Source organism: Carcharhinus amblyrhynchos, chromosome 5 (genome assembly GCF_965287045.1).
Source record: "Carcharhinus amblyrhynchos chromosome 5, sCarAmb.v2.hapA, whole genome shotgun sequence".
In the NCBI taxonomy this organism is placed as follows: domain Eukaryota; kingdom Metazoa; phylum Chordata; class Chondrichthyes; order Carcharhiniformes; family Carcharhinidae; genus Carcharhinus; species Carcharhinus amblyrhynchos.
In genome coordinates this window covers 74,437,347-74,453,065 of record NC_137328.1, presented here as the reverse complement: position 1 = coordinate 74,453,065, position 15,719 = coordinate 74,437,347, and the positions used below count along the sequence as shown (strand labels likewise).

The following is a 15,719-nucleotide window of genomic DNA, read 5'->3' as shown; positions in this document are numbered from 1 at the left end:
TAGTGCAGAGGAGGTTTACTAGGCTGATACCAGAGTTGAGGGGGTTGAGCTATGAGGAGAGGCTGAATAAACTAGGCTTGTACTCGCTAGAGTTTAGAAGAATGAAGGGAGATCTCATTGAGACATATAAGATGACGAATGGGATGGATAGGATAGAGGTGGAGAGGCTCTTCCCGCTCAAAGGACAGTAGAACTAGGGGGCACAGCTTCAAGATAAAGGGGGGGCGGTTTAGAACGGAGCTGAGGAGGAACTTCTTCACTCAAAGGGTGGTGAATCTCTGGAATTCTCTGCCCGTTGAAGTGGTGGAGGCTGCCTCGCTAAATATTTTTAAGACGCGGGTTGATGGGTTTTTGATACGCGAAGGGATTAAGGGTTATGGGGAGAGGGCGGGAATGTGGAACTGAGACATGACAGATCAGCCATGATCTTATTGAATGGTGGGGCAGGCTCAAAGGACTGGATGGCCTACTCCCGCTCCTATTTCTTATGTGGTGAAGGTACACCAACCAGGATCTTGGGTTTATGTCACGCTATCTGTAATCCTCACGACTTGTCTGGGCTTGCAAAATCTCACTAACTGTCTTGGCTGGACACAATACACACCTCTTTAACCTGTGCTTAACCCTCTCTCTACTCACATTGCTGCTACCTTTAAGACTTGATTACCTGTAAAGACTCGTATTCCAACCGTTACCTTGTAAATTGAGTTTTTGCCTATATGTACCCTGTTTGTGAACACAACTCCTCACTCACCTGAAGAAGGTGAGACACTCCAAAAGCTTGTGCTACCAAATAAACCTGTTGGACTTTAACCTGGTGTTTTAGACTTCTTAATGTGAAGGTACACCCATTGTGGTGTTATGTCAGGAGTTCCAGGACTTTTTTGACCCAGTTACAATGAAGAAATGTTGATACAGTTCCAAGTCAGGATGTTGTCTGGCATGTGATGGCATTCCCTATGAATGCTACCCATGTTTGTTTAGGCGGTAGAGGTCATAGGTTTAAACAGTGTTGTCAAAGGAGCCTTGGTGAATCGTTGCAGTGTATCTTTTGGATAGTATACACTGCTGCCAGTTTACACAAGTGAATCCTTTGGTGGGGCGGGGGCTCATAAAATATTTCAGGGATTTCTCAGGAAAAATCTAATGGCCAAGTGGCTGAGTGCCAAAATTCCAAATTTACGGGAATATGCCAATTGGTGCTTTTTTCACCAAGTATGAAGGAATTGGCAGACATTGTGAACACAAGTTGACATATGCATAAATAATTAAAATACTAATGGAAATGCAAATCTAATGAAAGAAACATCAGTACAACAAAGCAACTTAAGATAGTACTTTCCAAACTCCAGGGCTGTGTAACCAGGGGATGCCTTGAAGGTGCTCTGACAAACCCAACCTTCCCACTTGAAGTTCCAAAGTGATGTTTGCACAGCAATTGCCCAGGAAGAGCAAACCTTTGATGGACAATTGCCCTGCATTAGTGACCATCTGAAAATGCAACATAAATTGCAAACATACGTTCAGAAAAATTCAGGAGAATTTAAACCAGTTGTAGCTTCTGGAAACAATGATAAAGAACCACACCAAACCATCGCCTCCACCCCCGGCATCGAAATGTCCAACACCCTCATCCCTGACTGCCTGATCCCTTCCAGACTGTCTGACCCCATCCTTTCACTGACTGGTGCTTTCCCCAGAATGTCCAATCACCACCCACCAAGTTGCTGCGCAACTGCCGCCCCCAACCCTAAAGATGCAGAGCCAACAAAAGGGAAAGAAAAAGGCCAAGAAACGAAAATAAAAAGAAAAGGCCTAGGAGACAAGAAGACAACAAGCCACATTGAGGACAAGGCATCAGAAGGGGCAACAAGGGTTGAACGTGAGCCAAACAAAAAGAGGCACAGCATGAAGAAAAGGAAGGCGTGTCCTCTCTCTGTCTGGCCTCTAAACCCTTCCATAACTTCTAAAAACTTAGCTAACAAACTTAACTTCTCCCTGGCTTTAAAGTGGCTGGACTTTTAAATCCACCTGATTTATGGAAGTCAGGGGCTTAAGAAAGGTGGTGTGACCTCCTAACATCTGACTCTGAAGCCCTGGGCAGAGAGTCTGTGGGAGGTGCTACCCTGCACAGTTCTTGTCCTGCCTGAGCCGGAGGGTTGGGAAAGGATCAGAAAGGTTATAAAGAACATAAGAAATAGGAGCAGGAGTAGGCCATCTAGCCCCTCGAGCCTGCCCCACCATTCAATAAGATCATGGCTGATCTGTCGTGGCTCAGTTCCACATTCCCGCCCTCTCCCCATAACCCTTAATCCCCTCTCTTATCAAAAACCCATCAACCCGCGTCTTAAAAATATTTAGCGAGGCAGCCTCCACCACTTCAACGGGCAGAGAATTCCAGAGATTCACCACCCTTTGAGTGAAGAAGTTCCTCCTCAACTCCGTTCTAAACCGCACCCCCCTTTATCTTGAGGCTGTGCCCTCTAGTCCTACTGTCCTTTCTGAGCGGGAAGAGCCTCTCCACCTCTATCCTATTCATCCCATTCAACATCTTATACATCTCAATGAGATCTCCCCTCATTCTTCTAAACTCTAATGAGTACAAGCCTAGTTTATTCAGCCTCTCCTCATAGTTCAACCCCCTCAACTCCGGCATCAGCCTAGTAAACCTCCTCTGCACTCCCTCCAAGGCCAAAATATCCTTGCGTAAGTGCGGCGACCAAAACTGCACACAGTACTCCAGCTGCAGCCTCACCAGTGCCCTATAAAGGGGAAAAGTAAAACACATTATTCAGAAACAACAATCGGTTCGACACCAACCAAATGAGCAAATGCACTCAATACCAAATAACTATTTTGGCAGCTGGAGCCAAGGTCATTGTGGCCAATGTAGCGGCAGAGCAGTCTTTCAGTAGTGTGCCGGATTGCTCAGGTGAGTCATAAGCAAATTACTTATTTACTAGTTTGTAAATGTTCTTATGTGTTTTTTATTTTAACTGTTTACACCTCATAATAGCAAAGTGGCTGAAAATAGGAAATGTAAAGACATGAGAAAGCAAAACGTTGAAATCAGGTAGTGCAGGCTTGTGCAACCTTTTCACGTGTTGGCGGGGCTGATGGGAGGCACCTTTCAATTTTTCTACTCAAAGGGTCAAGGATAAAAATTCTGACAAATATGGTTCTGTGTCGTCTACAGTGTCTGTCTCTAGCACCACATATTTGTAGCAGCTGCCAGTGTTTGTTGCTGCTCAATTACAGACTGTTTTTGTCCCATGTTTTCTGCTGATAGGCTCACTAGTGCAGTCCCTTGCAGAAATTTTCTGTTTTGTTTTGATCACTGGTTCCTGATGCAACATGAAAGGGGCTTTGCAGGCCACAATGTAGCATGCAAGCTATTTGCTGGACAAGCCTGAGTTTGTGGTTCATCAGGCTCAAAATGTTCCACCTTTCAGTTTAATGCCAATTTTTGTCTTAATCAGTCATGCAAGTTGCTGTTTTCATGAGCAAGTTAATAATGTAATAATTTTAATAGTGTGTTAACATAAAAATAAATTTTATATTTCCAGGATCATTGCTTTTACTTGAGTAGAGGAAAAAATTCCTGCAAAATATTTATTTTTCAGAAGAAGGGTTTGCAAGATTTGGCATTTTCAAGTAAGTAGCTCGGGGATGTTAAAGTTTGGGAATCACTGATCTAGGTGGTAGCAGTCGTGGGTTTTGAAGGTACTGCCTAAGGAGCCTTGGTGAGTTTCTGCAGTGCATCTTTTGCATGATACACACAGCTACCACTGAAGGGATTGAATGTTTATGGAAGGGGTGCCAATTAAGCGGGCTGCTTTGTCCTGGAAGGTGTTGAGCTCCTTGAGTTTTGTTGGAGTGCACTTATCCAGGCAAACAGAAGGTTTTGTAGCACACTCCTAACTTGTTCCTTGTCGATGACAGGCATTGGAGAGTTAGGTGGTGAGATACTCACCACAGGATTCCTAGCCTCTGACTTGCTCTTGCCGCCACGGTATTTATATGGATAGTCTGGTTTCTGGTCAATAGTAATGCCCGTTCCCTTGTTGGAAATGGCTATTGCCTGATGTAAATGCTACTTGCCACTTGTCAAGCCAAGCCTCAATTTGACTTAGGTCTGACTGCGTTTAGGCATGGTCTGCTTTGATATCTGAGGAGCCACAAATGATGCTGAACATTATGTAGTCATCAGTAAGCATCCCCACTTCTGACCTTATGGAAGGCAGGTCATAGATGAAGCAGCTGAAAATTCTCGGGCCTAGGACACTACTCTGAGGAACTCCTGCAGTGAAGTCTTGGAACTGAGATGATTGACCTCCAACGCCTCCACCAACCCCTTTGTGTTAGATATGACCTTAACTAGTGGAGAATTTCTCCTGTTTCTCACTGACTCCATTTTGCTAGGGCTTCTTGATGCCGCATGTCAAGGACAGTCAAGCTTTCCTCACCTCTGGAATTCAAATCTTTTGTCTACCTTCGAACCAAGACTATAATGATGTAAGGAGCTGAATGACCTTTGCAGAATCCAAACTGAGAGTCAGTGAGTAGGTCATTGCTAAGCAATTGTTAGCACTTAATACCTCTTCCATCATTTTACTAATGATCAAGAGTAGACTGATGGGATGGTAATTGGTTGGGTTCAATTTGTCTTGTTTTTTGTGTACAGGACATAACTTAGCAATTTTCCACGTTGCTGGGTAGATGTCTGTCTTGTAGCTGTACTGGAACAGCTTGGCTAGAGGCATGGCACATTCTGGAGCACATGTCTTCAGCATTATTTTTGTAATATTTCAGTTGCAGTATCCAGTGCTTTTCCCTTTTTCTTGATATCACATTGAGTGAATCAAATAGGCTGAACACTAGAATCTATGATTCTGGGGAGCTTGGGAGCGATTGAGATACAAATTTCACTTAGCACTTCTGATGATGATGGGTTTTTTTTAGCCTTGTCTGTTGCCTGATCATTAAGAATGAAGATATTAGTGCAGCCTCCCCTTTTGGTTAGTTGTTTAATTATCCACCATCATTCACACTTGACATAATAGAACTCTAGAGTCTTGATCTGATCCATTGGTTGTGGAATCACCCATCTGTCTATTGTATGCTGCGTCCATGGTTTTGTAGGTGCCCCAAATTGACACCTAGTTTTTAGGTGTTACTCCTGACATGCCTTCCTAAAATCATCATTGAACCGAGTGTTACCAATGCTCAATTTAATCTATTTTAGTTAATTAAGAAATAAAAGTTGACCAGGACACTGGGAGAAACAGTGTACTTCAAATCTTTTATGGCATCGGACATGGAATTTGGGTCTTAGTTGAACATTTCATCTGAAAAAAGAACACCTCTCACTACACTTCAGTAAGGCCTTTGACAAGGTCCCTTATGGCAGACTGGTGCAGAAGGTGAAGTCGCATGGGATCAGAGGTGAGCTAGCAAGATGAATACAAAACTGGCTTGGTCAAAGAAGACGGAGGGTAGCAATGGAAGGATGTGTTTCTGAATGGAGGGCTGTGACAAGTGGTGTTCCTCAGAGATCAGTGCTGGGACCTTTGCTGTTTGTAATATATGTAAATGATTTGGAAGAAAATGTAATTGGATTGATTAGGAAGTTTGTGGACTTGCAGATAGCAATGAGGACCATCAGAGGATGTAGCAGGATATATATATATATATATATATAGATCAGTTTAATATACATATAGATCAAGAGATGTGGGCGGAGAGATGGCAGATAATGTTTAATCCGGACAAATGTGAGGTAATTCATTTTGGAAGGCCTAACACAGATAGGAAATATACAGTAAATGGCACAACACTTCAGGGTACTGATAGGCAAAGGGATCTGGATGTACAGGTGCACAGATCACAGTGGCAATGCAGGTGGGGAAGGTAGTCAGGAAGGCATACGGCATGCTTGCCTTCGTCGGCCAGGGTGTTGCTTTATAGAACCTTAGGTAGGCCGCACTTAGTATATAGTGTTCAATTCTGGTCACCACATTACCAGAAGGATGTGGAGCTTTGCAGAGGTACAGAAAAGATGTTGCCTGATATGGAGGGCATTAGCTATGGGAGAGGTTGGCAAAACTTGGTTTGTTCTCACTGGAGCGACGGAGGTTGAGGGGAAATTTGATAGAAGTCTATAAGATTTGAGAGGCATGGTCAGAGTGGATAATTAGAAGCTTTTTCCCTGGGTAGAAGAGTCAGTTACTAGTTTGTAGGTTTAAGGTGTGAGGGGCGAGGTTTAAAGGAGATGTATGAGGCAGATTTTTTACACAGAATAGTGTGCCTGGAACTTGTTGCCGGGGGAGGTAGTGGAAGCGGATACGTTAGTGACTTTTAAGGGGCATCTTTACAAGTACATAAATAGGAAGGGAATAGAGAGATATGCTGCCTGGAAGGGTAGAGGGTTTTAGTTAAGTCAGGCAGTATGGTCGGTGCACGGTTGGAGGGCCTGTGCTGTAATTTTCTTTGTTCAATTTGGTGCCCCCTCAACCTTGAGTATATGTTCTGAGTTCTTCATTGGGGCTTCAACCCATGTTCTGCTGGCTCAAAGTTAAGAGCATGACAATGAGCTAAGAATGCCCTGTTGAATTTGGGAGTGAGAATAGCTCAAATATGAGCTGTTGGGCTTGGTAGAGAAAATATTATTTCTCTGAAATTGGGGAAAGTTGCAGTGCAGTGTCTGAGCTGTGTCCAGAGAAGGCAGTGTATCTTCCTGAATTGAAACAGAGGAAGTGGGGCATTGGTGGACGTTACGTTGGGAAGTGATAGTGCGACTGGTCTGTTCAGCACCTAAATGTCACTTTTTTGTAGTTTAAAAACTGTTATCGCTTAAGACTTAACAGCATAAGCTATTGGTAACATAAAATTTCTAAATATTTCGAAGGAGCACTCTGCCCTGATAAGTGCACCACTTGGCATTCTTTTTATTTTCCTTTACTGTAAGTAAGGGGTCTCCAAACTACGGTCCGTGGGCCACATTCAGATCGGAGTTTGGAGACCACTGCTGTAAGTGAAAAAATATTGCATATCCCCAAGTTGCAAATGTCAAGCCATTTTTAAATTTGTTCTAAGAATTGTGACCATGTTTTGAATCTGCAAGTTTTATAGGTTGTCATTTTTTGATTCTTGGGTAGTGAGCGTTTATTGCCATCTCTCATTGTTGCTGGGCTGCCATTCTGATCCCTGCACTCAGTGTACTGAGGATGCTTTTGCAATGCTTTTAGGTAAAGAGTTCCAGGATTTGGATCTAGCAGTGATGAAGAAACTCTGGTACAAGCCCAAGTCAAGACATGGATGTGATGGTGTTCCCATGCATCTGACACTTTTATTGTTTTGGGTGGTGAAAGTCAGATTTTGGATGCTTCAGAAACTACTGTCACGTAGATAGTACACAATGCGTATTTATCCACCAGCAGTGAAGTGGATGAATATTTAGGTTTGTGAATGAAGTGTTGATCAAATCAACACGGCTAGTCTTTTCTAGCAGCCACAGCACTTATAAAGCTGGTCCAGTACAATTCTAGTCAATGATGACCTCTGACACCTAGAATCCCATTCCCCACCCCACTAGTGATGCAAGATAATGTGTTGTTTTAGTGAGTTCGTTAACCGCTTTTGTTGGAAAGGATCATTGCCTGGGACTTGCATAATGCAGGTACTGCCCTGTTGAATTTGGGAGTGCGCACAGCTCAAATATGAGCTGTTAGGCTTGGTAGAACCACTTGGCGCTCATCCAGTTATTGCTGTAGAGAAAATAGAACTGAATGCAATCACCAGCAAACAATTCCACTTGTGAATTCAAAATTAAGGGATGGCCATTGATGAAGCTGATAAAGATAGTTAGGCCTATGGTGCTGTTTGGGGATATGCTTCAATGATGTGGGCCTGAAGCGATTTACCTCCAACAACCATAATCATCTTTCCTGTTGCTGGTAAGTTTTTCTTCTGTTCTTCATTAACTTCAGTTTTATTTGGCCGCTTTGCAGTGCTTACGAAAATGCTGCTTTAATGGCAAGGGCCATTACTCTACACAGCTGGGAACGTCCATGTTGGGAAAAGGCTGTAATGTGGTCTAGAGCTGAAACGGATCATAATTAGTTGCTGAGTAAATGCTGATTCAATGCAGATTCATAGTGGTGAAAGATGAATCCTATTATATTCATTGTTCTCAGTTAACTGCTTCCTAAGTAGTTTTCTTCTCCAAGTATTCGGATTAAATTTCTGCTATATAGTCTTGTTTCAAAACTGTCTTGGTATTGATTTATAGTAATTTTCTCTGAAAATTATCTTAGTCCAATTATAGTTTTTACAAAATGGCAAAAAATGGTTTAATACTTCTGTTTTTCAGAACTGAACTTGGAGTGTGCAAATTCACCAGCAGTAAAATTAAGACCAAAGATGTCACTGCATTCATATGGAAGTCGGGAAGGTTCAGTGTCTGGTCGTTCAGGAGATTGTAGCCCAGTTCCGATTGGTTCAATTCCAAGAAGAGGATTGGTCAATGGAAGCAGAGAAAGCACTGGCTACTTGGAAGAGCTAGAAAAGGAGAGGTATGTCCTAGTTTATATTGTTCTAAGTAACTACATGGATATTTGTCTTGTCTTTAATCTGTGGACTGACAGCAATTCCGCAAAACGTTCTCTGGGCCAGCTGCTTCTCTGACTTGCACTGCGTATTGCTAAAAGAAATGCCTATGTGTATATATATCATAGTAATATAGCAACTCAAGTATCAGGTGTATGTTTATTATTAATATTAATTACGCAAGAAAAAATGTCTTATGACTGGCGCATTTCCTGAAGATGAAATCTTATTGTTAGATTTTGTTTGGTTATGAATTTCCATGTCCACATTTAGAATGAAACCATTGGAAAACTTATCAAACTATATTAAATATGGTCACATTTGTGGTATGTATGTTGCATGATGTTCAACTCAAACATGGTGATTGTTCAGGTTTAGCTGTATGCAGGAATGGACTGCTTTGTTAATTGATTTGTTATTGTGAATGCATCTGAATCAATAGTGAATAGCTTCTCATTTTTATGATCTAATTAAGTTCAATGGTAAAATGTCTGAAGAAACATCAGCTTAGGATGCTGCCTTGAAGATGTTTAGCAACAGTATCTCAGGGCTGAGATGTTTCATTCCAACAATAATCTTTCTGGCAAATATGACTCCATAACAAGTCTCTCAACACACAGGTTAAAGTCCAACAGGTTTATTTGATAACAAAAGCCATTGACTCTCGGGCCTCTGACCCTTTGTCAGGTGAGTGGAGAGTCCTGACCTCAAACAGGGGATGTAAAGACACACACTCAATTTACAGAATATTGATTTAGAATGCGAGTTTTTACAGCTAATCAAGTCTTAAAGGTGCAGACAATGTGAGTGAAGATAGCATTAAGCATGGGTTAAAGAGATGTTTATTGTCTCCAGACAGGATAGTAAGTGAGACTTTGCAAGCCCAGGCAAGTCATGGGGGCTACAAATAGTGTGACACGAACCCAAGATCCAGTTGAGGCCATCCTTGTGTGTGGAACTTGGCTATCAGTTTCTGCTCAGCGACTCTGCACTCTTCTGTGTTGTAAGGCCGCCTTGGAGAACGCTAACCGAAGATCAGAGGCTGAATGCCCGTGACCGCTGAAGTGTTCGCCAACAGGAATAGAACAGTCTTGCCTGGCAATTATCGAACGATGTTCATTCATCTGTTATTGTGTCTGCGTGGCCTCCCAATGTACCATGCCGCGGGACATCCTTTCCTGCAGCGTATCAGGTAGACAACGTTGGCCAAGTTGCAAGAGTATGTACCTGGTGGATGGACCTCGAAATGATGGCATCCGTGTCGATGACCTGGCCTGTCTTGCAGAGGTTGCTGTGGCAGGGTTGTATGGTGTTGTGGTCACTGTTCTCCTGAAGGATAGGTAGTTTGCTGTGGACACTTGTCTGTTTGAGGTTGTGCAGTTGTTTGAAGGCAAGAAATGGGGGTGTGGGGATGGCCTTGGCCAGATGTTCGTCTTCATCAATGACACGTTGAAGACTCCGGAGAAGATGTCGGAACTTCTCCGTTCCGGGGAAGTACTGGACGACGAAGGGTTCTCTGTCCACTGTGTCCTGTGTTTGTCTTCTAAGGAGGTTGGTGCAATTTTTGGCTGTGGCGCGTCAGAACTGTCGATCGATGAGTCAAGCGCCATATCCTGTTCTTATGAGGGCATCTTTCAGAATCTGGAGGTGTCTGTTGCGATCCTCCTCATCTGAGCAGGTCCTGTGTATACGGAAGGCTTGTCCGTAGGGAATGGCTTCTTTAACGTGTTTCGGGTGGAGAAGTGGAGCGTCGTGAGGTTATCCATGGACTTGCGGTACAATGAGTTGCTGAGGTAACCGTCCTTAATGGAGATGCGTGTGTCCAAGAATGCAACTGATTCTGGAGAGTAGTCTGTAGTGAGTCTGATGGTGGGATGGAACTTGTTGATGTCATCATATTGTTGTTTCAGTGATTGTTCACCATGAGTCCGAAGGAAGAAAATATCATTGCTGTATCTAGTGTATAGCATCGGTTGAAGGTCCTGTGCAGTGAAGAAGTCTTGTTCGAGCCTGTGCATGAAGATGTTGGTGTATTGAGGTGCGAATTTGATCCCCATGGCTGTTCGTGTGTCTGGATGAAGAACTGGTTGTTGAAGGTGAAGACATTGTGGCCCAGGATGAAGTGAATGAGTTGTAAAATTGCATCTGGAAACTGGCAGTTGTCAATGTTGAGTACTGAGGCAGTTGCAGCAATGCCATCGTCGTGGGGGATGCTGGTGTAGAGTGCCGAGACATCCATTGTGACGACGAGTGCTCCTGGTTCAACTGCTCCACGTGTGCTGAGTTTCTGTAGGAAGTCCGTAGTGTCAAATATGACTCCACCAGTGGAGAGTTTTACCGTTGATTCCCATTGATCTGTTAGGAATCCTTCATAATGTTTGGTCAAATATTGCAGTGATAGCAAAGGCATTCGTTGTCCCTTCACACTTGGAATTGAGCTCTTGTGTCTATATTTGAACAAAGACTCAAATGAGACCTGAAGCTGATTGACTCTGGCATGACCCAAATTGAGCATTAGTGAATAAGTGTTGGTTGATCACATTTTTATCAGCTTCTTCATTACTTTGATTTGCTGACCATTTGGAATAAAATAGTGATATGGTAATTGGCCAGATTGAATTTGTTCTGCTTTTTGTGGCAAGAAGTCTGACAACACCAGGTTTAAGTCCAACCGATTTATTTGATAGTAAACTCACAAGCTTTCGAGGTTAACCCCTTCGTCAGGTGAATGGTGAAGAGGTTAACCTCGAAAGCTTGTGAGTTTACTATCAAATAAATCGGTTGGACTTAAACCTGGTGTTGTCAGACTTCTTACTGTGTTTGTCCCAGTCCAACGCTGGCATCTCCACATCATGACTGCTTTTTGTGGACAGGGCATGTTCAGGAAAATTTCCATTGTCTTGTTGGAATACCTTGATTTACCAGAGAGAGTGTTCTCGAGCAAAGGTCTTTAAAATTATTGGGGGGTGATGGTCTAGTGGTGTTGTCACTAAACTGTTAATTCAGAAACTCAGTTGATGTTCTCGAGGCCCAGGTTTGAAATCTATCACGGCAGATGGTGAAATTTGAATTTGATAAAAAATATCTGGAATTAAGAATCCACTGACCGTGAAACCATTGTTATTGGAAAAACCCATCTAGTTTGCTAATGTCGTTTAGGGATGGAAATATGCTGCCGTTATCTGGTCTGATCTACATGTGACTCCAGAGCCACAGCAATGTGATTGATTCTCAACTGCCCTCCAAGGGATGGGCAATAAATGCTGGCCAGCCAGTGATGCCCATGTCCCACAAATGAATAAAAACATTATAGCTGGAATGTTGTAGGACTAGTAGCCCTTGTTTTCAGTTCACTTCACTATTTCTTCATATCATGTACAGTAATTAGAATTGGCTGAGGTCCAGGATCTGTTGGCATGCTCGGGAGAAAGCCAAGTTGAATCATATATAATCACTTCCTTTGAAAGATTTGTTGCAAATGCATCAGTTTTGTTTCTGTACTCTGGGCTTCAACATTGTTGAGGGTAAGAATGTTCATAGAATCATTTCTTCTTGCTGTTACTTGCTTCATTTTCACCGCTGCTCATGATTTGATGTGGCAGAGGTTTGATCTGATTTGTGGGTGGCACAGTGGTTTGCAATATTGCCAGGACCTGCGTTTGATTCCCAGCTTAAGTCACTGTCTGTGTGGAGTTTGCACATTCTCCCTGTGTCTGCATGGATTTCCTCCGGGTGCTCCTGTTTCTGCCCACAGTCCAAAGATGTGCGAGTTATATAAGAAATAGGAGCAGGAGCAGGCCACCTAGCCTTTCGAGCCTGCCCCACCATTCAGTAAGATCATGGCTGATCTGAAGTGGATCAGTTCCACTTTCCTGCTTTCTCCCCATAACCCTTAATTCCCTTGTCTATCAGAAACCTATCTACCCATGACTTAAATATATTCAGCGAGGTAGCCTCCACCACTTCAACGGGCAGAGAATTCCAGAGGTTCACCGCCCTTTGAGTGAAGAAGTTCCTCCTCAACTCTGTTCTAAGCTGTCCTCCCCCCCGCCCCCCCCCCCAACTTATTTTGAGGCTGTGCCCTCTAGTCCTGCTATCCTTTCTAAGTGGGAAGAATCTCTCTACCTCTACCCTATCTATCCCCTTCATTATCTTATATGTCTCTATAAGATCCCCCCCTCATCCTTCTAACCTCCGAGTACAGACCCAGTCTATTCAATCTCTCTTCATCGGCTAACCCCCTTTTCTCCGATATCAGCCTAGTGCGCCTTCTCTGCACTCCCTCCAAGGCCAATATATCCTTCCACAAGTGTGGCGACCAAAACTGCACACAGTACTCCAGTTGCGGCCTCACTAGTACCCCATACAGTTGCAGCAAGACCTCCCTACTTTTATATTCTATCCCCCTCATTCCGTTCGCTTTCTTGATCACCTGCTGCATCTGCAGACTGGGTTTTTGTGATTCGTGCACAGAAAAAAACCCAGTCTGCAAGTGCAGACAGAGTTAGATTGATTGACCATGCTAAATTGCCCATAGTGTCCCAGGATGTGAAGGCTAGACGGATTAGAGGGGTAAATGTGTGGGGTTGCAGGGATAGGACCTGGAGTGAGATTGTTGTCAGTGCAGACTTGATGGATAGAATGGCCTCCTTCTGCACTATAGGGTTTCTATGATTCTTTCTATGATTGGTTGGATGGCGGATTGCTCAAACCTGCCTGCTGCTTTAAATGTTTGACATGTATGTAATTGTGTGTTGTAGTTTCAGCAGGTTCATTTTTAAGTAGAAGTGATGTTATTCCAGGCATGTCTGTTTCTTCGTATCTCCTCAGCCTGCAGTGCAAGAATTTCAAATCCAGCCATTTGTATTCTGCTTACCAAATAGTCATAACTTTTGTTATGTAACTGAATTATATGAAAGTAGGGACACAATTTATAGCTTTAAAATGGAAGCTGGATTATGTCTGCATATCGTAAGATCTTCACCCCACATGTGTAACACCATCAGAGATGAGTCTGTTCCAAAAATAGATTAATTTACCATTCCTATTCTAACACCAAGATGTTTGACTACCAGCGTATCTGTCCTAATTTTAATTTTTCCAAGTCGTATACCACTCTTGCTTTTTATGCACACTTTCACATTTTGAAAAGAAAAAGCAAAGATGCATTTGCTTTCCAGTTTCAAGTATCACTCTAGTATTTCATTTATTTTAATTTAGCAAAAGCCAAGATATGTTAGGCAGTAATTCCTCATGAGGTCAAGATAATTTTAGTGTGAAGTAACTTCATAACAGAGTTTCTGGCTAAAATCTATTCCTAACAGCTAGTTTTTTCTGAGTTGTGCCAAAATAATGAAGATTCAGCAAGCCACGTGTGACTGAGTCATTTTTTTCTGTGCAGTTCTATCAGCTACAGTGTGGGACAGGTTCAGTTGAGTGCAGATTTTAAGTTATACTGAGTGTATAATTGTGGCACTTTTCACCAATTTTTACACTGCTTGTTCAGATACAGTTATTCCAGTGATCACCAGCTTATCCAAGTGACAAGCATTCATGCATGAGCATTGAGGATGACTGTCACAGACCAATACGGCAATTATATGTTGTAGTTTCAGGTACTTTATCACAGCAAAAGGCAATCCTTTTTGCTTTCAGCGGGTTTATAGGTACTTTATAAAGGTGCGTAATAAGTGGGAGTAGGAAAATTGTTAATTTTGACACTGAGACCATTTGCAGAACTAATGCATCCGCCTTTGGTGAGATTAGTTGACTCGAGACAGAGCAAGGATTAAATTTGGAATGCTGTTTGTCTGGAATGGAAATAGTAATTCGGCCTCCACCACGCTCTCGAGCAGTACATTTCAGATCCTAACCAGCCACTACTTTAAAAAGTTTGTCTTCACATTGATTCTTTTGCCTTTCACCTTAAGTCAGTATCCTCTGGTTCTCTATCTTGTGGCCAACAAGAACACTATGTGTCTTTTTACACAACCTACAGCCATCACAGTTTTGAACACCTCTATCAGATCTCCAGTCAACCTTCTCTTTCAGAAGCTTAGCTACTCCAGTCTATCTACAAAAGGATATCAGAAGTAATTTAGAAAGCAGGGCCTCAAGAATAGTAATCTCTGAATTATTGCTCGAACCACGTACAACTTTGCATAGGATCAGGCAGATCAGGAGAATTGAGTTCAAAACTAAATTTTAAACTTTATTTATTATGTCACAAGTAGGCTTACATTAACACTGCAATGAGGTTACTGTGAAAATCCCCTAAACATCACAATCCGGCACCAGTTTGGATACAGTGAGGGAGAACTTAAAATGGCCAGTGCACCTAACCAGCATGCCTTTCGGACTGAGAGGGGAAACCGGAGCATCCAGAGGAAACCCACACAGACATGGGGAAAACGTGCAAACTCCACACAGACAGTGACCCAAGCTGGGTATCAAACCCAGGTCCATGGCAATGTGAAGCAGCAGTGTTAATCACTGTGCCACTGTGCTGCCCCAATTAACACTTGGATGAAGATCTAGTCCTGAATGTTCTGGTCCCAACTGCAGCGGAAGGCTAGGTGGGTGGGCGGGGGAAGTTAGTTTAGTGTAGGCTTGTCCTATCATGGTGGCCCACAGAGTGATTGTTAAAATGCTAGGAAGACTGGTCAGTGAGTTTTAAGATTTCTGTGGGGACTGTTCCTCTGGTCATAGTTGTTTCTTTCCCATGTTTGCTGTTAATAGGCTCTGAGCCTATTAGCAGCAAACATAGGAGAGAAACAGGCTGTGATTGGGGATACAGCAAACATTTGCAGCTGAGAGTTTGTGAAGATAGACTCTGGAGTAGGTGCGGCCTTTGCTCAACATTGTTTCCTGTGACTCTTAGCCAATTTTGCTTCATTCCTGGTGTTCCGGCCTGACTCCAACCCATGTCACCCTGCTCCTGGTGCTCCAGCCGAGCTCACCTGCTTTCACACAGCTTTTGGTGCTCTAGCCTGGCTCCCAGTATTTTTATCCAGCAACGTTTCCTTGCTTTTCCTCACTATGCCCCACTTCTGCAAATTGGCAAAGGACAAATAAGATTCAAGAAATGAATGCGTGGCTCAAAGACTGGTGCG

At 43.0% G+C, this 15,719-nt stretch overlaps 1 protein-coding gene across 5 annotated transcripts in view; it reads left to right on the top strand.

The window, feature by feature from the left end:
• Positions 1 to 15,719, top strand: part of apc (APC regulator of WNT signaling pathway) — a 215,649-nt gene that overhangs the window by 124,434 nt on the left and 75,496 nt on the right. For 4 of the 5 annotated variants that reach the window (XM_080189009.1, XM_080189006.1, XM_080189008.1 and 1 more), the window contains one exon: positions 8,372 to 8,573. In XM_080189009.1, the coding sequence (XP_080045135.1) occupies positions 8,372 to 8,573 (202 nt within the window). Of the gene's footprint in view, positions 1 to 8,371; positions 8,574 to 12,075; positions 12,132 to 15,719 lie in introns of those variants that run through there. The other variant, XM_080189011.1, reaches the window with a different exon arrangement.